The sequence below is a fragment of the Neospora caninum genome, chromosome XI (assembly GCF_000208865.1).
Source record: "Neospora caninum Liverpool complete genome, chromosome XI".
Taxonomy (NCBI): domain Eukaryota; phylum Apicomplexa; class Conoidasida; order Eucoccidiorida; family Sarcocystidae; genus Neospora; species Neospora caninum.
Genome location: NC_018397.1, coordinates 2,173,927 through 2,195,639, shown reverse-complemented (window position 1 = coordinate 2,195,639; position 21,713 = coordinate 2,173,927). Strand labels below are relative to the sequence as shown.

The following is a 21,713-nucleotide window of genomic DNA, read 5'->3' as shown; positions in this document are numbered from 1 at the left end:
ATGGAGCCCTGTGTCCCCGCTCCGGCCAGACCGGGGCATCTGTGGGCTTCCAAGAGGCGCGTGGCTCTGACGCCTGGTTCGTCCCCCTTCTCCCAAAATCCTCGCCCGTCCTCTCTCTCTCTCTTCGCTCTTCTCTCCGTCTTCTCTCTGTTCTCTCTCGTAGCCTTGCCCCCCCGACCGAACTCGCCGAGCCTCCACCCGGCGTCGGCCATCTCTGTAAGTGCACATTTATGGAGCGTCTCTGTGTCTCTGGCGGAAGTGTAACGGCTCATGGAAAAAGCCGGGGACCTTCGCTTCTCTCCCGTCCTGTCTGTCGGGTTTCCTCATCGCCATACTGTGCCTCTCCCTTTTCTCCCCTCAAACCGGTTGCCTCCACCGCTCAATTCCCCTCTCCCCGTGTCTGCGCTCTTCTTCTCCCTCTCTTCATTCTCTTTCCTCTCCAATGTCTCTTCTTCCTCTCCAGTGTCTCTTCTTCCTCTCCAGTGTCTCTTCTTCCTCTCCAATGTCTCTTCTTCTTTCCTTTCTCTCCTTTCCGTCTCGCTTTTTCCCGGTTCCTCATTTCTTCCTTCTCTGGCCCGTCCCCTTCTTTTGTACTTCCCTTTTCTTCTCCATGGAACTGTAGGTTTCGGCTTTCCTTTGTTCGCAGCTCGAGCCGTCGCCGGAGAGCACTGCCGGCGACTTGCCTTCGGCTGCCTCCTCTCTTTTCACGGAAAAAGAAGCGCCACGGCGAGGCCGCTCCGACGCAAGCAAGCTTGACCAGCAGGAGAGACACCTGGCGCGGGATGCAGCCGGACAGCTCCTCCCGGTATCGGCTTCGTCCCTGTTTGCGGATGAACAGAGAGAAGACGAGAACAGGGAAGCGATGCACGTCGGAGGAGCGAGCGACGTGAGCAGCCGCATAGGCAGGAGCGAACGCGAACAGACTCCCTTCTTCGCATCGGTTTCCCAGCAGCCCTCGGCCTCGCCAACTCACGTCCTCTCCCCAACAACTTCCTCTTCCCTCACGGTGACGCAAAGCGGACGTGCGCGGAAGCAAGAAGGAAACACGTGCACCAGGAACAGTGGAATGTGTCGGGAACAAGACCAAAGAAGCGAGAGGTCGATCCAAAGACATCGACAGTAAGGCCCCGAGCGAGGCACTGCCAGGCCGCCTTCCTTTCCCGTCCATACATTGAACAATAGCGATATCGATATCTGTTTATGTGAACAGATCGGCATTTCTCTCGCTTTCTGTCGATGTGTATGTATGCGTAAATATTTCGTTGTCCATATCTGTAGACGGATGCATGCAGCTGTACCTGCTTACACTTCTACTTCCCTTCATGAAGATAGGCAAATGGACCGTTGTATACGAAATGATGCATGTATGTCTGTTTCGATTTAAAATGCTATATCTATTGATTTTTGTCCACACATATAGACATATACAGGTTTGGACTCGGGTATATCCGCACTTCGGTTAGGTGCGGTTGATTGGCGCGTTTATGCATCTGCCTGGAAGGGAAGAGATGCAAAAGAATCTACGTGGCAATGAGAACAATGGGGTAGGGATTCACTCGGGTATACGATAGCACCCCTGCGAGGTAGAAGAACCGCGATCACTCCGTTTCGGAAGCAGGATTCCTTTCTTCAGTAGAAAAATTTAAACATACAGTTGCCCCGGTGGTGAGGTGAGGGAGATGGACATACGTGAAAAAGATGGGTGACTGTGAGCAGAGAGAGTCTAGACCCAGGACACCAGTGGCTGCATGTCCACGAGCAAGGGAAGGCAGAAAGGCACTCTCCCTTCATGTCTCTCCTTTTTCCTGTGCGTTCTGTCATGTGCTCAGCGATTCAGCTTCCCAGCGGGATGGCATGGCCTTCGCGTCCTTCGGCTCTTCCAAAAATTCTTTTGCATCAGCCTATTCTCCATTCGATGAAGAAGAGGACGGCGCTCTCTCCAACCTCGGCAGACAGATGAAGGCCGCAGTCACGTGCCCCGCTGCAAAAATTCTTCTCGGCCTCAGCGGGGTGGTGGCCCTAGGTAAGCCCTACGCAGACATCCGTGCATCTCTACACACAAATACACACTCATATATATATATATATGTATTTATTTATTTATTGGGTAAGAGAGGGATACACATGTATACAGAGCTACACGTGAAACGTGATATACATATATATCTATATATATGTCAACACTCTTATCTATTCATATATCATTGTATATATATATACATATATATGCATGTGTATATACAGGCTCATGCGTCTCTATAAACGTGAATGTATACGGCTACATCTCTGCGTAGGTGTGCTTCCACATAGACACCAAAGTATACCTGTTTATATACATTTCAGTATATGCGTATACGGGTGGAATGGATATGTATGTGCTTCTGAAGAGAGTTGGGAAACAAAGAGGGTTTATCACTCCGTTTCCTCTTGTGTCCAAGAAGACTCTCTCGGTCTCCAAAGAGCGCCTCTTCCAGTTTTGATCTGTGCGTTAATCGGTTCTTTTTTCTGGGGTTTGGTGCGGCGTCCGGTGAACAGCCGCTCGCGTATGCGCATTCGAGTGGCAACCCCGGCCCTAAAGTGTTTCACGCGTCGTTTCTGTTCCGCTTTTGTTTTGTTTTCCAGGAACTCTCGGAATCAAATACACTCGCAGCGTCCTGCGTCGCCGAAGACGCGAACGCCTGGAACGGCCGCCGACGCCGTTCACGGATCTCCTCGGCCACGTGTTGCTGAAACGCGAAGCGCCCGCTGACGGAGCTCCGTCGACAGTTCTCGAAGAAGCCACGGGCGACGTGCTGGGGAAGGCCGGAAGCGTGACGGCTCTGTATTTCTCGGGACGCGGCGTTGAGGAAATGCTGCAGGTGACGCGCGAGCAACGGGAGCAAAGGAAAGGCGTGAAAGACGTGGAAACCGCGGGAGAACGTGGAAGAGAGAGAAACAAAGGCGCGGAGTGTTTCTCCGTGTGCGGTCGGGGTGGGCGCCCGTGTTTTAACGCGAGGCTTCGACAGCACCCCCTGCGTAGAGGCTGATTCTGCGTGTGTGCGTCCCGTTTGTGTGCTTTCCCTGTGTATCCAGTCTTTTTATTTGCTTCCCTCTGTTTTGCCTGTTGCCTGCTTTGGGCCTTCTGCATGCACCCGCGCTCTCACGCGCCCGCGTCCGAGTTTTTCCTTTCTCGCAGGCTCGAGGGTACCAGCCGTTCACGCCTCGACTCCAAGCGATCGTTGACGGCTGTCGCCAGCGAGGCCAGGAACTGAACGTCGTCTATCTCTCTGCAGATGCCGATTCACGCGAGGCGGAAAAACACTTTAGCGAGATGACCTGGTAAAGATTTCACAGACTCGTCTCGGAGGAATGGACGCTTGAAACTCTGCTCCCACGTCGGCTCGCCAGAACGCCAGGTCAACGGGAGAGCAAGCACGAAGCGAGATGTTTCGCACGTTCTCGCGATCTACTTACCTTCCACCTCGACCCAGACTTTTCGCGAACCCGTGCACGTGGATATGCGTACACATACATACCCAATATATATATGTATATATATATATATATATATGTATATATATGTATATATATGTATATATATGTATATATATATATATATATATGTATGTATGTATATATGTATGTATAGAAAGCAGTGTGTTCTTGGTGAGTGAGGTGCATGGGACGTTGGAATGTAGGTTTGGCTGTCTTAAAAAGAGGTTTTTTGGAGTCTCTGTGGAACTGTTGTGTTGCTGTCCTGTGGCTTCAGGTATGCTTTACCGTTCGACGACGCAGCGGGGCAGTCTCGGATTCACCAGCTGTACCGAAAGTTCCGAGTGTCGACTTTGCCCCACGTGGTTCTGCTCGACCAGGACGGGAAGGTGATCAATCCGCATGCGTATGCGTCGATGATTGTTCGGCCGGGGGATTTCCCCTGGAGAAAGAAGAGCCCCATGGAGCTTCTGGGCGACGACTTCCTGGACGGCGAGGGGACGAAGCTGGGCAAAGTAAGACCCGCGCACGCGATACAAAAGACGCGAAAACGGACAGAGAGATGCACTGTGCCGCAGAAAGGAAACGGAAGGCGAGTTTTTGGGAGCAGAAACGCGTCGTTTCTCGCGCCGCAAGAGAAGCGTCGTTTCTCTCGTTTCTGTTTTTGCGTCTTTTCAACATGCCCGTTTCCCGCAACCACGGGCTCGAGGTGCGTGTGGGCATTTGGCTGTGCGGTTCCTCCTTTCTGCTCCGGCTTGCCTCCTACGTTTTTGCTTCCTGTCTTTTTCTTTCGTTGCCGTGTCGCTCTCGCAGGAGACTCTCAGCAACAAAGTCGTCGGGATCTACTTCAGCGCCTCGTGGTGCCCGCCTTGCCAGGCCTTCACTCCGAAGCTCGTCGAGACAGTCAAGGGGCTCAAGGAGCAAGGGAAGGACGTGGAGATTGTCTTTGTGAGCAACGACCGAGACGAAAAAGCCTTCGAGGAATACTTCAAGCGAATGGACGGCTTCCTCGCCGTACCCTACGCCGACACCACGCGCCGAGCAATGCTCCAGGTCAGACGTTTTTCGTGTACCTGTTTCCACAGCGGCGACTGCTCAGGCAGAAGCACGGCTCTCAAACACTCGCGACTCTCCTTTCCCGCCTCCCGGCAGGCTCTCGCGTTGCCTCGTGTCGGGGCGTGACATCTGTCGTAGGAAACTCTTTCTTCAGGGCGGCCTATTTCCACGATCGAACAGTGTGCGCACCGTGTCTGAACCTCTCCTTGACCCTGTATTATTTAACTCAGTTAACTAGTTTTGGGTTCTTTCGAGGCCGAGACAGGGGAAACGTTGCCTTTCCCGTTCCATGTGCATTTATGCGAGTGACTGGGATGCTTTTTTGGTGGAGCGGCTCGATACCTCAGGCGCGCGGCATACGCTGAGCAGATTCGAGTGTTTCTGCGGAGAGACGCCCAAGTTTTCAACCCCTCTCGATCGCTGTCGTTGCAGGAAGCCCTGAGTGTGCGGTCTCTGCCGACCTTGGTTTGGCTGTCGAAGGAGGGGGAAGTTTTGACGAAGCGGGGAGTGCCGAGCGTTTTGGAAGATCCCGACGGTGAGAGGTTTCCGTGGCAAGACAAGGACATCAACGACGTGAGCGAAACTGTCGAAGGCATTGCAGATGAGCCGGCGCTGATCCTCTTCATGGAACAGATGGACGAAGGCGCGAAGGAGGAACAAGAAAAGGTGAGCAGGAAACACCCAAGGCGTGGACCACAGCAAAAACGCGACAAAAAATCACAACGCACGAGGAGCACCACCTTTTTTCACGCATGAGGGTGAAAACGAAAGTCGCCCCCTGGCGCGTGCACCGAGGAAAATCACCGCTGGAACGCAGCGGCACCTTCGTTTCCTTTCTCCTCCTTCTCTGTGTTTTTCGTTCCCCGTTTCGGCGCGAACCTCGGTCTTTCTTCAGCAGCCGACGCGGTTTCGAGATTGCACTTTTTGTTGCGCGGTTATGAAAGCCTCTCACGCGTTGTGTGAAGAGGCGGCGAATGCTCCTTTTCCACCCACTGCCCACGTAATACGCCGTAACCGCCGCCGCTGTTTCGAGTCCTCTAAGTTGTTCACGTCGCAATACGTTCCTTATAAGTGATACGTGGATTCCGGTTAGCACTCGCGCATCAACGGCGAGAGAAGGCGACTGCTCAGATGCGAGCAAATAGATCGGCAAACTCCGTGCTGGGGTCCTCTCTCTCTGCGAGAGCGAATCACTGAAAGATTTTTCTGGGGAATTTTTCCGCCGCAGGCCCTCGAGGACGCGATGCGAGTCCTCCGAAGTCAGAAGAACGACGGCGGCGTGCCTCCGCTGCCTCGGCTCTTCACAGCCAAGAAGCTCTCGCCTCGCTCCATCGCCCTCCGAAGAATCTGCCGACAAGAGCCGGCTCCCGGCACAGGCAAAGAGACAAAGGGGCCGACACTGGTAAGCACGCGCCTTACACAGAAGCGCACAGCAGTATCGCGAGCGACACACACATATACGGAAACACACGTACATGTGTATATGCCCGTGGACTAGAGATGAGGACGTACCTGTGTGTATCTAAATATCTCGACTGCAGTACACGCACATGAATCGACGCATCTTCTTACACGTGCATGTATTTCTTTGTCTAGAAGAGATAGGTGTGTGACTGGGTGTACAGGTATTTCTCAGAGAGTTCAGCCTTCTTCTCGACGCTTCGACCTGTTGTGTGTGACTGGGAGTGTCGCGCCTGCATGTGTCTACGGAACGCGGGGCCTTGCGGAGAAACGCCGGGTCCGGTGGAGGGAAACTTTACGGAAGTGGATCTGGAAAAGTCGGAACTTTTGTGAGTGCGTGTGTGTGTGTGCGCGCCCAGACGATTGTGGATTTGATCGACCAGAGCTACTACACTTATCCGCAGGACGACTCGGGAAAGATTTTGACGGCAGACGAGATCGTTGCTTTCGTTAAGAAGTTCCGCAACGAAGAGCTGGAACGGAACTCTCTGGCTGTTCCCGAGTAGACAGCGCCCGCGAACGCGCTGTCGGACTCCGACAAATGTGACTTGTGCCAAGATACATGTGGAAACCTATATATGGGCCATGCATCTACACAGACCTCGCCCTGCATCTGGATATCTACACGTGTGCATCCATTTGCACGCCCCTCTGTCTGTAGATCTGTATAGTCACGAAGACCGAATCCTGCGTGTAGCGTCTCTTGCAGAGAGTGTGTGAAAGCATGCATAGGCAGTGGAAAGGCGGAGCGCTTTTTGGGAGCGGTCGGCTTGCCTTTGAAGGCCATCTGGAGATCCTAGTGACACCACTTTGTCTTTTTGGTCGGTTCTCTCTCCTGTCTTTGGTCCCAAAGCCCCGCGGATCCTCTCTCGCTCTTCCACTTTTTTTCTTGGCCCAGCGTGGTGCCACGCTGCTCTCTGGGTGTGGACCGAGAGAGTCGGGCGTTCGAGCCGTTACACAAGCACACGCTTTTGTCTCGTGTTCTCTCCGCTGGCCTGTTTCAAGTCTTCTTCTTCTCGGTCGTCTTTTTATTGTTTGTCCATCGCTCGCTGCGTGGCGTCTTGCGCCTTTTTACGCAGCGTGTTTTTCTTGCACCGTCTCGCGTCGGCGCCCGTGTTCCGGTTCCTTTCTCCTCTTTTCTGCTCTTGACTCTCAACGGACTGTCTCTCCGCCCACCCTTCGGGAACACCCTACCAGCAAGCTGCGGGCGTTTTGCCAGAGTGCGTCGTACATCTCTTTGCGCGCTCAACGCGATACAAGCTGCGAGGGGCCGCAGCCCTCCGTTCTTGTGGGACGAATCGGCGCCTGTGTGGCGCGTCTCTCTCTCCGTCCGACAACCGCAGTCCACACAAAGATCGAATGCACGCAAAACTCTGCACAGTGCACATCTGCCTGAAAGATCTGGGTTGCCTGTCTCTAGGCGGTTCGACTCCTGGAAATATCTGGCGAGATGTGAGAGCGAAAGATCTCTAGCGCGTGAAAAACGGTATTTCGGCGGCAACGCGAGGGGGGCTGATGGGCGGGACCGCCCTGCATCGACGGACCAGGGACACAGAAAAAAAAGTTTCCTTCCGATCCGCGTGCTGCGCGGGGAGACCAGAAGAGAAGCAAAAAACGATCCATTTTCAAGCAGGAATTTCAGAGTCGCGCGCCCAAAGAATAAATGCGACAAGAACCTCTCTCTCCCGGCCCTCGTCACTGGAGACGAAGCCACCGGAGAAGCGTCCTCACCCCGCATAGCGAAGCGAAAGGGTTCTAAGAAAGACACCCGGAAACCCGTAGAGAACAAGCGAGATCGAAAATCGGGTCTTTCGCCGCCACACCAGTGTTTACGTACGGGCGCTACGGCCCATGAAAAACGCGGAGACACACACGGAACTGCGGGCACGCGGGGGGGGGGGGGGGGGGGAAACGGGGCGAGAAGAAATGAAGAGAGGCGCTTTTTTCGGAAAACAGACGAAGCACGATGATGTGCCCGTTCAGCTCGGCCCTCTCTGCGACTGGATTCCCTGTAAGCTGTATATCGAGGGGAATGGACGACGCTCCCAGGCTGGCAGGCGCCCCCCCAACAGAGCCGACACAGTGTCGCGCCTCCAGATGCCAAAAAGCATATTCGTTTTTCTGCATATATATATATATATATATACATATATATATATATATATATTGATAGGCAGGCATGGTGATACGTAGATGTATCGGTGCAGGTTGATACGCATGTACAAATAGATAAAGAAAAGACATTTAGGGACTTGTCCGTGGCGCGAATTCGGGTTCCGAATTGGGCCTTGAGGCACGTTTTTCGGCGATTCTGGAAGCTTTGGACTACATATGCTCCCAACGTGCAGGCGGGGCCGAGGAGCCTGGCATGGCGCGTTGAGAGTCTCTGCCACAAAGCATTTTCTTCACCCTTCTGCATGTCTCAAACAGACGTGTCGCACGAGCGGATGAATCGGCGCAGCGGCGAAAAAAATCAGTGAGCCGCGCATCGTTCCACGAGAACGCGCGAAGCAAAAAACCTGATTTCCACTCGACGGGTTTCTCCATTTCCCACAACACATCGCCTCCCACGGACCCTCAAAACATCAGCTCTAGACGGCTATATGTGTATAGGTGTGGATAGGTGGATGCATGCATCTACACGTAAAGCTATTTAGATATTTTATGAAGCGCCACATGAATGCAAACACGTGAATACAAGCGTACATATTTAGAGATCGACAGGCGCGCTTAAAGATACGCACATCTGCGTCATGTGAGATGGGACTTGCGATGTGACCCAGTTCTCACGTTTGATGCTTTCTCCCCAAAGGAAAAAACCCACTTCACACGTGTTCTGCAGGGAGACGCAAAAACCGCCCACGCTTCCCCCCGCCCCCCCCCCCACCCGCCCCGATTCTCTCGCGTCCTCTTCCTTTGCACACCGGTCCGTTTCCACGGGTGGACTTTCTCTCGCCTGCTCGGCTTTTCCTCAGAACCTGCACGCCTATGCACCTGCTTCTCAGCCACGTTTCCCTTCGCCTTCGGGTTTTGTTTTTTCCGGGGGATATATAGCCGGGAGTGTCCTCGCTTCAGTGTGGAAGGGGCGTGGGGGAGGGGCGGGGAGGGTTAGGGTAGCAGCCTTGTCCCTGCTGGCCTCGCTTCTCCAGCGCAGCAGTTTGTCTCTCTGCTCTCGCCTTCGCTCACACGTCGCGCAGGCTTCCCCTTGTCTCTCTGTGTCTTTGGATCTTCATCGCATCTCGACGAGGCAGCCTGCCCCCCGCGGGCTCGAGCCGCCCGATCGATGCTGGCGCGGACTTCCACGGGCTCCCTCGCCTCTGCCAGGCGCGAGACCTCTCCTGGCAAGCGTCGAAAAGGAAGAGATGCCTTTGCTCCGGCCTTCTCTCCCGCCTTCGAGGCGCCGGGACCGGAGGCGGGAGAGAGTCATCAGGCGCGCCTTCTTCGCGTACTTCTTCGCAAACGTGTAACTCGCGAGTCCGAGTCTCTCGTTGATCCGGCCGGGCGTTCGGCCACGCAGCTCGAGGGCGATGCTGTGTGTCTCCTCGAGCATCTCCTCGCGACTTCCGAGTTCGGGAGCAATCTGGTACAGCCATGGAAAAACGCGTGGCAGCCGCCCCCAGAGCAAACCGCCGAGACCAATCAACAGACTCAAGATCCACTGCTCGCGGTTCAGACCCTGAAAAAGAGAAAAGCAAAGAGACCGAACAGAGGCAGAGTTCACAGGTGCGGAACGAGACGGGCGAAGCGGCCAAGGAAAGCAGGAAAAACGCTATAAATAGAGAGAGAGAGGCCGGAAAGGAAACAAGTGGAAAGACACAGGTCTCAAAGGGACAAAATGTGGGAAGCTTACAGAGAAACCATGCATGAGTCAGAGAGGCGCCTACACGGCGTCGACAACACGGAACTTGAAACCAAGGGCGTTTTCTGGGGGAAAGGTTGACACTGCGGGACGCAGCTGGCGAGGTGTCCAGGATTTCTCGTTTCTGAATCTCGCTGTGGTGAAATCGATGTCGCGAAACAACGCGGAGAGACCCAGCGTGCGCGCGAGACGTCTGCTCGAGCGCCGCCTTTCCCAAGAGGAAACGTTTACCACACGGAGGGGTTTCAAAACACATTGCACGAGAGACTCTTGCGGCTCTGCGCCTTGGACTGCTGACCTCTTGATTGCAGCCCAGAAGCCTGCCGCCGCATTCGGTCATGAGCACCTGGCCGACGAGAATGAGGACCCAGATGCCGAGTCCGAGACGGTTCCGCATCATCCCGAGAATAGACGCGGCGAGACTGGTTTTCTCGATCTGGGTGTCGTCGACGTCTCGCGCGTTGATCATGTTGAAGATTTGCATAAAGACAAACGTGTTGAAGACGAACGTCCCGTGCCGCGAAGGCCCGACTTCCCGCAGCCAGTCCAGTTTGTAGTCGTCTTCGGTCGAAAACAATTTGTACCGGCGGCCAGAGACCATGCGCGTGCCTGTGTCTGAAGATCCGCAAAAGCGCACCGCAAAAAAACCGCAGTTTCGGTGAAGAAAACCCCGCGACACCCTCGGCCTGCCTCTCTCGCCTCACACCCCTCTTGTCTTTCGTCTCGTGTGTCTCCCTTTTCCTTTTCCCCCGCTCTCAACCCCTCGTTTCACCTTGGTTCGGTCTCCGTCTTTTCGCTTCCTCTTCGCTTTCCCTTCGCTGTCTTTTCGCTGTCGCCGCTTACAAGTGGCGAAGTCGCAGTCGGAGAATTCGCAGAATCCGAGCGTCTTGCGCTCTTCGTCAGTGAGGAAGGACCATTTGGTTTCGGGCAGGAAGCGTTCGCCCCAGAAGATGAGGCCGATCATGACCGTCAGCTGGTATATCGCAGAGGCGACGATGCTCGTGAGCATGGTTCTGGAAATCAGATAGCTGTCTCGGCCCTGGGGCTTCCGGTTGAGGAGATCGTCGGTGGGGCTCTCGGTCGCGAGGGCGAGCGAGGCGAAGGAGTCCATGATCAGGTTCACCCAGAGCATCTGGACAGCGGAGAGCGGCGCCTCGCGCTCGACTGCCGCGCAGACGACAGTCAGCACGACAGCGACGACGTTTACAGTCAGCTGGAACTGCAAGAAGCGCCGGATGTTGTCGTACACGTTGCGGCCCCAGCGAACGGCCTTCACGATGCAGGTGAAGTTGTCGTCGAGCATCACAATGTCTGCCGCCTGCTTCGCAACTTCCTTGCCGGAGAGCCCCATGGCAAAGCCCACGTCGGCTTTTTTCAGCGCCGGCGCGTCGTTCGTGCCGTCGCCCGTGACTGCGACAACCCGGCCCTTCTGCTTCAGAGCCGTGACCAGTGCGTACTTGTCGCTCGGCTGGGACCGCGCGAGAACTTCGAGGCGACTCCAGATCTTGTCGAAGGCGTCAATGTCGCGCACGACGTCGACTCGCAGCGGCCGGTTTTGCTCCTCCGCAGTCTTGGTGTCAGTCGCACAGGCGCAGACTTCCGTCTGACACGCCTGACAGACGACGCCGCCGATGGCCCGGGTGAAGTCCGGGCCAAGCATGGCGATCCCGCCCGCGTCCTCGTGGAAGATTCCGCAGCGTTTCGCGATCGACTTCGCCGTGATGATGTTGTCTCCCGTTACCATCCGGACCTTGATGCCCGCCCCTTGACACTGCGCCACAGCGCCCGGCACCTCGTCGCGAACCGGGTCTTCGATTCCAGCAATCCCCAGGCACGTCAAGTTCGTCTCCGCCTTCAGGCAGCACTGGAGCGGCGGCTCACATCGCTCGCGCCAGTCAGACTCGACTTCGGGGTCAATGTCGCGAAACGCGAGACAAATGGTGCGCAGCGCCTCCGACGCCATGGCATTGACGACGGTCTTCTCGATCTCGGCCTTCTTCGCAGCCGTCAAAGGCTCGATCGCCCCGGAACTCAACGCGACGGACGAGCACTGCGCGAGGACGCGCTCGCCGGCGCCCTTGACAAACACGCGGAGAATGCACGGCGACCCCGCGTCTCCGTCTCGAGGGACACGCACGACGGAAGTCATCATTTTCCGGTCGCTCGAGAAGTCCTCCCGGGCGATGAGTTGCACTTCGTCCTCGCCCAGAAACCGCCGCCGAGTCGACGCGTAGTCGCCGCCGCAGTGTTGATCCTGGAACGCGAGGAGAGCGCATTCGGTCGGCGACCCGACGTGCTTGACGTTCGTGACCGTCGTTTCTTCGTCGGTGCCTTCCGCGACGACCACGTCTTCGGGCTCGAGAAACGCCGTGCTGTTCAACGCAATCGCCTGCATCAGAAGTTCCCACTTGGTGTTTTCCTCTTGCAGCTGAAGCAACGCCTCGCAGTCGACTTGCTCCTCCCACGAGCCGCCCTCGACGGCCTTGGCCGAATGAGGCGACGCGGAAGACGCCGTCGTAGACGTGGCAGTCAGCGGCATGTACCCACTGGGGGGTCTCGAGTTGTCTGAGCGGGTCGTGGAGTTGAGGGCGAGCTCGACCTCGCCTCCGCCTCCAGAGAAAGCCGCGCCTGCAGCAGGCCTGCGGGAGGCGTCTCCAGCTGCGGCGGCACGGGCGGCGGAGCGCGTCGAGGGAATGACGACGGTTTTTTCTCCGTCCCAGAACTGCGTGACTGTCATTTGGTTCTTCGTGAGTGTGCCCGTCTTGTCGCTGCAGATCTCGTTCGCGCCGCCCATGATTTCGCAGGCCGCCAAGCGCCGAACGTAGTTCTGGTCCTTCAGCATCTGGCCGATCGAGTACGCGAGGGAAATCGTCACGGCGAGCGGCAAGCCCTCGGGAACGGCGACGACGAGCATGGTGATGGCGGTGACAAAGAACTCCACGTGATCGTGGACGACGTCGAGGGCCGACTCGCGCGTCGCCGGATCCTGGAAGAAGTACATGGTCCAGAACTCCAGGAGCAGGACGAAGAAGGCAACCACGGCGCTGATCAGGCCAAAGTTCCCAATGTCTTCCGCAAGCGCGTTCAGTTTCCGCTGCAGCGGCGTCGGCTCGGCGTCGTACGCCAGCTTCTGGAACATCTGTCCCACCTGCGAATAGCGGCCTACCGCCACGACGAGAGCAGTTCCGCTTCCCGTGCTGAGAGTGGTCCCGGAGAGGAGAACCGGGGAGGCGACCTCGTGGTGTCGCGCGAGCTCGGACTGGACGTACAGCGCGCCTTCGGCCTTGGGACCGTCGGAGACGCCACTCGCTGTCGACATGGGGTGCGTCAGCGGCAAGCTGCACGGCGGGACGGTGTTGTCGGCCTGCGTGGAGGCCTCGGCCTCGTGCTCCGGCTCTTTGACCCGCTCTAGCAGATCGTCTCCGGCTGCGCTGAAGTCCTGACTGTCTCGCGCGCGAGGCGAGACTGCCTCCTGCGCTCCAACTTCGCTCAGGCACTGCTGGAAAGGCGCCTTTCGAATCATATCGCTCTCGCCAGTCAACGAACTTTCGTCCACGGTCAGGTCGCGAGCCTGGACGACGAGGGCGTCCGCGGGGATTTCGTCGCCGGCCTCCAGGTGGAGCAAGTCGCCGACGACGAGCTGGAAAACCGAGATTTGTTCCTTCTGGCCACTCCGAATCACCGTGCACTTTTTGTCGTCCTTCACGACGGACAGCTGCGCAAACTGCTGCTCCTTCATCCAGTCGTTCCCAGCCGTCACCACGACGACGACGAGCACCGCCACCCAAATCGCCACGCCCTCGAGGATCTCGACCTCCGGCTCCTGCGAAAAGAGCAACGCTAGGATGACCGAGAGGAGTCCGCAGAACATCAGAACCCGGAGAGTCGCGTCGCTCGCCGCCTCAATCAGCAGCGTCCAGAACGAGGTCAGCGGTCGGTGGGGGATGCGGTTGACGCCGTACCGGCGCTGCTGGGTTCGGACGAGGTCGTCGTGCTCGGAGCCGGTGCTCCGCCGGAGCAGCCGGCCGATCCACCACTGTCGGCTCGTCAGCCCGCCAATCAAAGGACCGTCTTCCTCGCTGCCTTCGCGGCGCCGTTCGCCGTGGTGGCCGAGAACGAGGCCGCTCGCAGAGCCGAGCGAGTGGAGCACGCCCAAGGTCCGAGACACCGCAGACTCGCCGCGGCGCACCGACCCTTCTCTGCCGCTACGTTCGCTGTCGAAGGAACCGCGCAGGGAAGAGTCGTGCCGCTTGAGAATCGGCAGGCCTTCGCCGACGTCGGATCCGACGCTCTGCGAGATGGCTCGGATGCCTCCCATTTCGTCGATCAGGTCGAGGTCTTCGTGGTGGAGGCGCGTCACATAGGCGTGCACAATGTCCATCAGCTGTGCGCGGCGTTCAGCAAAGACTTCCTTGTCCTCGTCGTCGGGCCATATGTCCGACGGGGAACCCTGCGCGAAGGACGTCGCGGGGCCATCGGCGTGAACAAAGAGAACCGGCTCGTCAGTTAAGTTCTTGGAGTCGTGTGCGTCCGGCGACTCGCGGATCAGCGCGCGCCGGAGCTGGCCGCGTCGTTCTTCGTCGGCGAGGCTGTCAAGACCTCCCAGGAGGCGCCCAGCCAAGACGAAGGCGTAGGTTGCGGCGACCGCGAAACCCGGGAACGGCAAGAGCCAGCACGAAGCAGCCCCCACCAGAAGGAGCGCGAGGATCTCCGCTGCTCGCCAGACGTCGGCGCCGCCGTCGCGCATCAGCCGGTTGCCCACGACGTTTCGGAGGAAAGAGAGGAACGCGACGGTGATCCAGCAGCCGGCGAGTTGCCAGTTTCGCCACTCGAGCGAGAAGGGGGAGAAGGAGAGCGTGGGTGGGAGGCCGCCGGCGACCAGCGAAGGCAGCAGCAGGAGTGCGCCCGAGAGGTTCTGGTAAAAGTTCAGTTCCGCGCCGTGGCCGCAGGGGGTGTGGAGCGCTTTGGGTAGGAAGCACGCGCGGAAGAGGACGGTGGCGAGCGTCGAGAGGAGGGCGTAGAAGAAGAACGTCGAGCCGCAGACTGCGCAGCACAGGAGGGACGGCCCCACGAGGAGACACGTGGACACGCAGCGGAGCGGCGAGGGCCAGTGCGCGCTGGAACAGCCGAAGAAGTAAAAAAGCTGCGTGGTTCCGACGGCAACGGCCGAGACGACAGGCAGGTAGAGCGGGTTCGGAAGGTGCGCCACGAGGACGTTCGAAAAGAGCACAAAGAGACAGTAGGACACGGAGTACGGCAGGTAGCCGAGGAGCGCCTGGAAGTCGGGCCAGCGGAGACGGGGGAAATAGCGGAAGTTGTGGAACGCGTCGCCGAACTCGCCGAGGACGAACGCGCACAGGAGAGAGCAAGTGAGTTGCCACCAAGTGAGCAGAAGCGGCGCAGGGAAGAGCTTCAGGAACCAGAACGTGAGGAATACTTGGCCGAGCGTGAGGGCGAGAAACGAGACGAGGAGCCCGGGGCTCCTTACCGCGTCCTCGAGAAGGCCCGCTGCCCATTTGTCTCGAAAGAGACGGGGCAAATCCCGGATCTGGTCCTTCAACTCCTCCATGCTTTGTCGCTCGCAACACAGGTGCGTCGCGCTCTCAGTACACAACCGGGGCTGGCCGCGCGCAGCGGCCGACTCTCTGCAAGGAAAAAGGCGAGTCGGATTCAGAAGCAGGAAACTCGGTCGCGTCACGGAAACCTCGAAAAAGGCATCGTGGGGCCCTACAGCGGAGACAGACTGCGAGAGATGAAGAGACCGCCAGCCCCCCACCGGCGACAGCGGCTGCGGCCGGAAATCGAGTGGAGAATCGGGCGGATCTGCGGGTCGGAGAAGAGCCCGAAACAACACCCGAGACGCGGCAGAGCAGGTGAGGGGAGAGACGAGGTCGGAACCGCGGCAGACCTAGAGAAAACGGATAAAGAAGCAGGTGTAACTGAGTCGAGGAGCAGCCGCGGAGACCACACGTGAGGCGGAGCGCGGTCTGCTGTCTCTCTGTGGCACTCGAAACATTTCGGTACGGAGGCTCCCTTTTTGTGTGTGCCTGCGTGTTTCCATTCCTAATCGCGAGAAGAAAGGCAAGACAGGGGAGGGGGGGGGTGCGTGGACAAGGCCTGTGGACAGAAAACAGCCAAGGCCCGTTCGGCTGGTGACGGGTGGCCGCGCCGAGTTGGCTGAGCGCGCAGGAAGAGAGGCGAGATCGTCCTTCCCGTTTTCTCTGTGTCTCGAAAGATTCGCGCTCACGAAAAGAAAGTGGAAAATGGACCTGAGTTCGCTCCCTTCCGCGGTTTCGCCGACGCGCTGGACCTTTCGACCTGCTCGTGCAGCGAAAAGGCCGCACAACGCCCAGCTGGTGTCTGTACGGCGCGTTGAGTGTCGCAAAACCCGAAAGGCCGGAAGAAGCGAAGCATGGCCGAATCACACCGGACAAGGACGGGCAAGCAGCAAGGACGGGAAGACGAGACAGAAACTAAACGCGTCGTTTCAGGGGACAGCGCTGAGCGAAAAGCCTGCCGACTGCGCGAAAAACTGCAGCCAGCCTTTGAAGACACCCAGCCTGCGCGTGGCACATGTCCCGCACGCGGCCAGATATTTTCTCGCGCTCTGGCCGCGAGTAGGCTAGCGAGCGACAGTGGCACGGGTCGAGGTTCGCCAGAGAGAATCGCAGATGGGAGGCGCTGCAAAAAAAAATCCGGTTCTCCACGGAAGAACGGAGGAACTGAGAAAAGAAACGCTCCTCGGAGGCGGGTTCCAAAGAAACCGCACAGCTACGCAAGCTAGAAGACGTCTCGATGCTCGAGAGAGGGCAGTCGACTGCAGATACGTAGCTTCTGGTTCACGAGTCGTCCCCTGAAACGCTATTTTAGCTGGACAAAGGGAGGTCCAGACCCTATACTCTGTGTTCTTTCTGCAGAAAAAGTGCGAAACGTGTGTGGTTCCCCTCGGTCCAAAAAGCGTTCGGGAACCCACCACCCAAGGTGACGACACCGCCGCGCGGCGGAAGAGGCAACAGCGGCCAGATAAGGGGTTCCTCACTTGTCCCCTTGAAAAGGTAATCCTGTACAGAGTTTTGGCGGAGAGAAATTCCGGTTGTAGCCAAAGACAAGCTCACTGGAACTCCGGAAGGCTGTTTCCATGCAAGGAGCAGTCGCGGCACTACGCGCCAAAACGCACGGTGTCCCGGGATCGCGAACGCCTCGTCTGGGACTTCGGACGAAGAGTTGTCACACTGCAAGGCATGCGATGCTCGTGCCTGTTTGGGAGAAAGCACACTGCATAGGCGAAAAGGAACTCGAAGGCCGTGTATTCAGAAACCTGTCGCTGCGTCAGGTGTACTGCGCAGAGCGGCCAGTGCGAAGCCATCGCAGGGCAAAGAAGAGAACCTGCTACCTGGTTTCGCATTTGTCTGTGGAGACGGTATTCTTCGAATTTGCTATGGTGCTCCAAGCGGCAGCATGCGGTGAGCTCTAAAGTGTGTTCGCGACACGATGGGAATGTGTCAATCTTGCGGAGCCCAGACTGGTACTCTCGTGGAGACAGTGGCACATATTCAGGAAGTGCTAGAAGCGGCCACCGTGTTAACGCTGACGCTTCTATCGTTTCATGGGCCGATCTGCAACGTACAACGTTCTTTCGCTGTGCCGCTCCAATTTCGTACCCCGAGTTTTACAGCACGCCACACCATCGGTTTTTATCTGCTTGACGGATCCCAAAGATGCACGGTGGCCTTCAGAGGAAAAACAGTGATGGCTTTTTTTCCTAGGATGTTGGGTCGGCCCCCTACGAAGCGGCTGCTAGACGGGCGCGCCGTCCACACACAAAACTGGCAGCCGAGAGACGTTTTCTTCGTGCGTAAGAGAGTGAACGCGAGGGATTTTGCCTTCGTTGTCTGATCTTGTTGACAGCTGTCAGTGCGGGCGAAAAGTATCGCTCCGTTCAATACCTATGACGGACGTTACAGGCTTTCAGGTCTGGGCCGCTCATCGCATGCCGTCTGCTTTCGGCAGCAAACTGGCGTGAACCCAAGCTTCGCTCTCTGAAGAGTTCTTCTTGCGACTTACCACGCAGGGAAAAGCTCTTGCACCAGAAACGAGCATGTGCCTGGGAGTTGGCCCTCGTTTCTCCGAGGGCAGCGGTCACCAGCTTTTTCCGCACAGACGGATGAATTCTGTGACCCTGTGTCCATGAAGCGGTTTCGATCCATCGACTACACTCGTTTTGAACTTGCCTTCGCCATCTCTTTCGGACAACAAAGGTGTGAAGAGGCCGCGCGCCGAGATCAACACAGTTGAAGGCCGGAGGGGCTCTCCTGCGTTGGACGACGAGTCGTGTCGCCGACTCTAGCTGTCAGGGAGTGCGCCTCTCTCAAGGTTTCTGACAGACTCATTTTCACCAGTGTGTTCGTGGGATTAGCCGGACTGTTTCTTGATTCCTCTCGGAGCAGTTCACTTCTTTCTAACGGAGTCGTTAGTCACGTGTGCCGTTTGCGTAGGGCAGTGTCGACACTGCAAACCTAAACGAGTGCGAGTGGCGGCGGTACATCCGTGAAGTTCCCCGCCTACGGACCCCAAAGGCACTGAGGGGGATTCATCATTTTGTTGCCATGCTTCGAAACTCATCACACAGTTCTCGCTGTCCAGGTCCGTGGACGTGGTCAATTCCACGGGTGGACTGTCCGCCGCATTTTCTGTTCCCGTTTGCTGTGGGCGACGTACAGATATTTCCGACGGAAAATGACCATGCGGAAAGTCGTCGTCACCACGCTTAACTTGTGTTCGTGCGGTTGCCTGCGACCGGCTTCATCGTGAACTTTTTTTTCATCGCAAAGTGCAAGTGACGGGTGCATTTGGACCGGGTAGCACTTTGTTGGGACCAGTATAGGAAACCGAAAAGTACCCAGAGAAGAGATGTGCAGCGACACATAGCTCTCCGCCCACGATCCGTATGTGACCCGACGCTTATAGAGCCGTTGAGGCCTACGGGAATATCACGCCAGAGAAAGAGGGTTCAGCCTCTTCCAACGCAGAGCTGTCCACGCCGAGGGGACACTCGGCGGTCGTTTCTCCTTCTCAGAGAACTAACCCGCAAAGATTTCGGAAGGCCGAAAACCCCATGCTCGTGCGTTCACAGACTTCGTGACGCACATTAGGGGGCTTACTTTCCAGACCAAGGGACCAAAAAAACGAATCGGGATATGCAACGAAGAGCGTCAGGCGCGGGCGGTAAGTTCGCGGATGCCCGAGCAGGAACGCCCAGTATACTCCAGAAGTCGTATACACCGCGAGGCCTCTCTAAAGATCCGAAATTCGCGCTTCTCTGTCATTTCTCCCCTGGGAAAAAGTTTGTTTCTTGTTTTCGCCTCTGGCAGGGGCCGCTGAGGCATCTGTGAAAAGCCGGAGCCTTTTTTGCTTGAGTCTCTCTCGACTTTTGTGTGCCGCCGCGACTGTGCGGTTGGCTCTCTCCGAATGTAAGCCGATGTGTCTCCCGCCTGGTGAAAGCATGTAGAGGCGTCGTGGAGAGCGCCCTCTTTTCTGCGAGTTTTCGTTTTTTCTTTTCTGTGGGGGATAGGCCACATCGCGCGCCAACACGTCGTCCCTTTCGCTCACTACTGTCGGAGTTCCGTTCTCTTTTCCTCCGTATCTCCGTTTTTCTTCGTCGGCCTTTCTTTTTTTTTCGCGACAAGATGAAGAGAGGTACGTCTGCGCTCGCTTATGTGGGGAGCGAAAGAAGGGATCCCCGAACGCGGTTTCTTCCGTTTTTCGGGGGGCGTCGATTGCTTTCTGGGAACGAAAGTGAACTTTCAATCCTTTCCCCCTTCTTTTCGTCCACGCATTCGGCGTTTTCCGCCGCGATAAATGCGTCAAATACGGCGTTCCTGGCGCCACGCTGTCTCCGCCGTCTTTCTGCGGCGGCCTCGCCTCCCCAGCAAGCAGCGACGGACACTGAGATTTTTCGAGGGAAGAGCGAGAGTGTGTTCCGCGCTCTTTTTTCCGATGCCGAGTTTGACTCGCGTTTCCCTTTGTGTGATGGGGGAGAGACACGGAAGCTGGTTGAACTGCATTTTCCATCGCTCGAGAAATTCCTTTCCCTGTTTCCGACCTTTTGAAGCGCACGGGGGCCCTCGCGCTGCTGCCGGAACAACGCCTTCGAGGGCGGGGCTCGGCGGCACACTTCTGGTGTAATGAGGGGAAAAAGAGGCCGAAAGACGCATATGAAGTGCATGCATCGACGGGGTTCATTGGGGACTTCTTTCTAGAAAGCCGCATCCCCGGAAGCGCCTGGCTGCGCCGCCGGGGAGCGCCCTCGGGCTTCCCGTCTCCCCTGATCCCCGGCGTCTTGCGAGCCGCTCCGTGGCCTCTCAGAGAGAAAAATCAACTCGTGACACACATGGAGGACTCCGTAGTGCTGCCCCACAGCGAACGAATCTCCCGAGCGGTCCATAGTTTATATATATATATATATATGTGGTTGTACGGGCATCTCCACCCAGCTCTGGGTTTCTTTCTGGTGTGCGTGCGTAAATTTCTCTCTCTGCGTGTGATTCGGTTTTCCGTTCAGGCAGGGGAGGAGCTGGTGGCAACAAGATGAGGGTGACCCTCGGTGAGTCTCTCGTGAGGGGATTGGGCTGTCCCAGACAGACGCCAGTGGGAGGCAAACAGCCAAGTTTTTTCGCGCATTTTCCTTTCTCGACTGCCTCCCGCTTTTGACGCAGCGCACCGTATAACTTTCCGCGCATCTCCTGTGGTACATCCCGCATGGAGAGGGGTTGTCACCCCCGTGTGGTTGACTTCCTCGCACCCCGAGGAGTCTCTGCAACCGAGGTTCAGCGTCAGCGTGTGTCATTTCAGGGCACTCCCAGCTTTTCGGCCGCTGTGCGGTCTGTACACCGTGGCCAGTCTGCTTCATGCGGCCTCCAAAGAATGTGCGGCTCTCTTGCGCCTGAGCACGCTCTTTTCTCTGTTTGTAGCACGGCGTGGGGAGACCGTTTTCTGACGCCGATTCGTGCATCTTGGGTTTCTCTCTGTGTTCCTCCGCAGTTTCCCCTGGGTTTTTGCACGCGCTCGCCTCGCGAGAAGCTGGAAGGCCTTTTTCACCGGTGTGGTTTTTTGTTTTTTCCCCCACAGGTCTCCCCGTCGGTGCCCTCATCAACTGCTGCGACAACAGTGGCGCAAAGAACCTGTACATCATTGCCGTCAAGGTGCGTCTCTAGGCGGTCGAGCACGCACATGTAACACCCTTTGCTCTTTCACATTTTCTCCCGCGTCGAAACACACAGATGCATCTGTGGATGCATATATCTTCTCGCGAGAGGAGGGTCTCTGTGTGCATGCGGAAGCCGTTGTTTTCTCTCTTCCTTCTGTCAGCGGCGATGGCCGCATGTCTGCCGACTCACAACACGGCACATATAGCCACCCCGCCTGCATATCTCCGTGCCAAACCTTAGGAAAGAGATGTCTATCAAATTTACAAAAATGTGTGTGGCGATCGAGGGAGGAGGCTCTGTTTTTTTCCGTGCCGATTCGTGGACTGATCTGGACTTTTTGTGTTTCAAATGCGTGGCTTTTTTAGGGCTGGGGCAGCTGCCTGAACCGTCTGCCGGCGTGCTCGTTGGGCGATCTGGTTTTGGCGACAGTCAAGAAAGGCAAACCCGACTTGAGGAAGAAAGTCCACATGGCCATCATTGTTCGACAGAGAAGAGCGTGGCGCCGTGCAGAGGGCTACTTCATCTACTTCGAGGACAACGCCGGAGTTGTCGCGAACAACAAGGGAGAAATGAAAGGTTCTGCCGTCACCGGTCCCGTCGGCAAGGAGTGCGCCGAGCTGTGGCCCAAGATCTCCGCTGCGGCCACTGCCATCTGCTAA

General features: G+C 57.0%; 3 protein-coding genes across 3 annotated transcripts; 2 read left to right on the top strand and 1 right to left on the bottom strand.

Moving 5' to 3' along the window:
* Positions 1–6,494, top strand: NCLIV_055730 (hypothetical protein; the record flags this gene model as incomplete). Its single annotated transcript, XM_003885127.1, has 10 exons — positions 1–216; positions 647–1,119; positions 1,830–2,023; positions 2,623–2,858; positions 3,176–3,318; positions 3,749–3,986; positions 4,285–4,524; positions 4,960–5,193; positions 5,756–5,929; positions 6,348–6,494. 10 exons carry the CDS (start codon positions 1–3, stop codon positions 6,492–6,494), a joined length of 2,295 nt encoding a protein of 764 aa, XP_003885176.1.
* Positions 6,495–9,217: 2,723 nt separating this feature from the next.
* On the bottom strand, positions 9,218–15,363 carry NCLIV_055720 (hypothetical protein; the record flags this gene model as incomplete). The annotated part of the gene is made up of 4 exons (XM_003885126.1): positions 9,218–9,664; positions 10,146–10,462; positions 10,691–15,283; positions 15,336–15,363. 4 exons carry the CDS (start codon positions 15,361–15,363, stop codon positions 9,218–9,220), a joined length of 5,385 nt encoding a protein of 1,794 aa, XP_003885175.1.
* Positions 15,364–19,533: 4,170 nt separating this feature from the next.
* On the top strand, positions 19,534–21,713 carry NCLIV_055710 (putative 60S ribosomal protein L23; the record flags this gene model as incomplete). The annotated part of the gene is made up of 4 exons (XM_003885125.1): positions 19,534–19,543; positions 20,409–20,450; positions 20,975–21,048; positions 21,420–21,713. 4 exons carry the CDS (start codon positions 19,534–19,536, stop codon positions 21,711–21,713), a joined length of 420 nt encoding a protein of 139 aa, XP_003885174.1.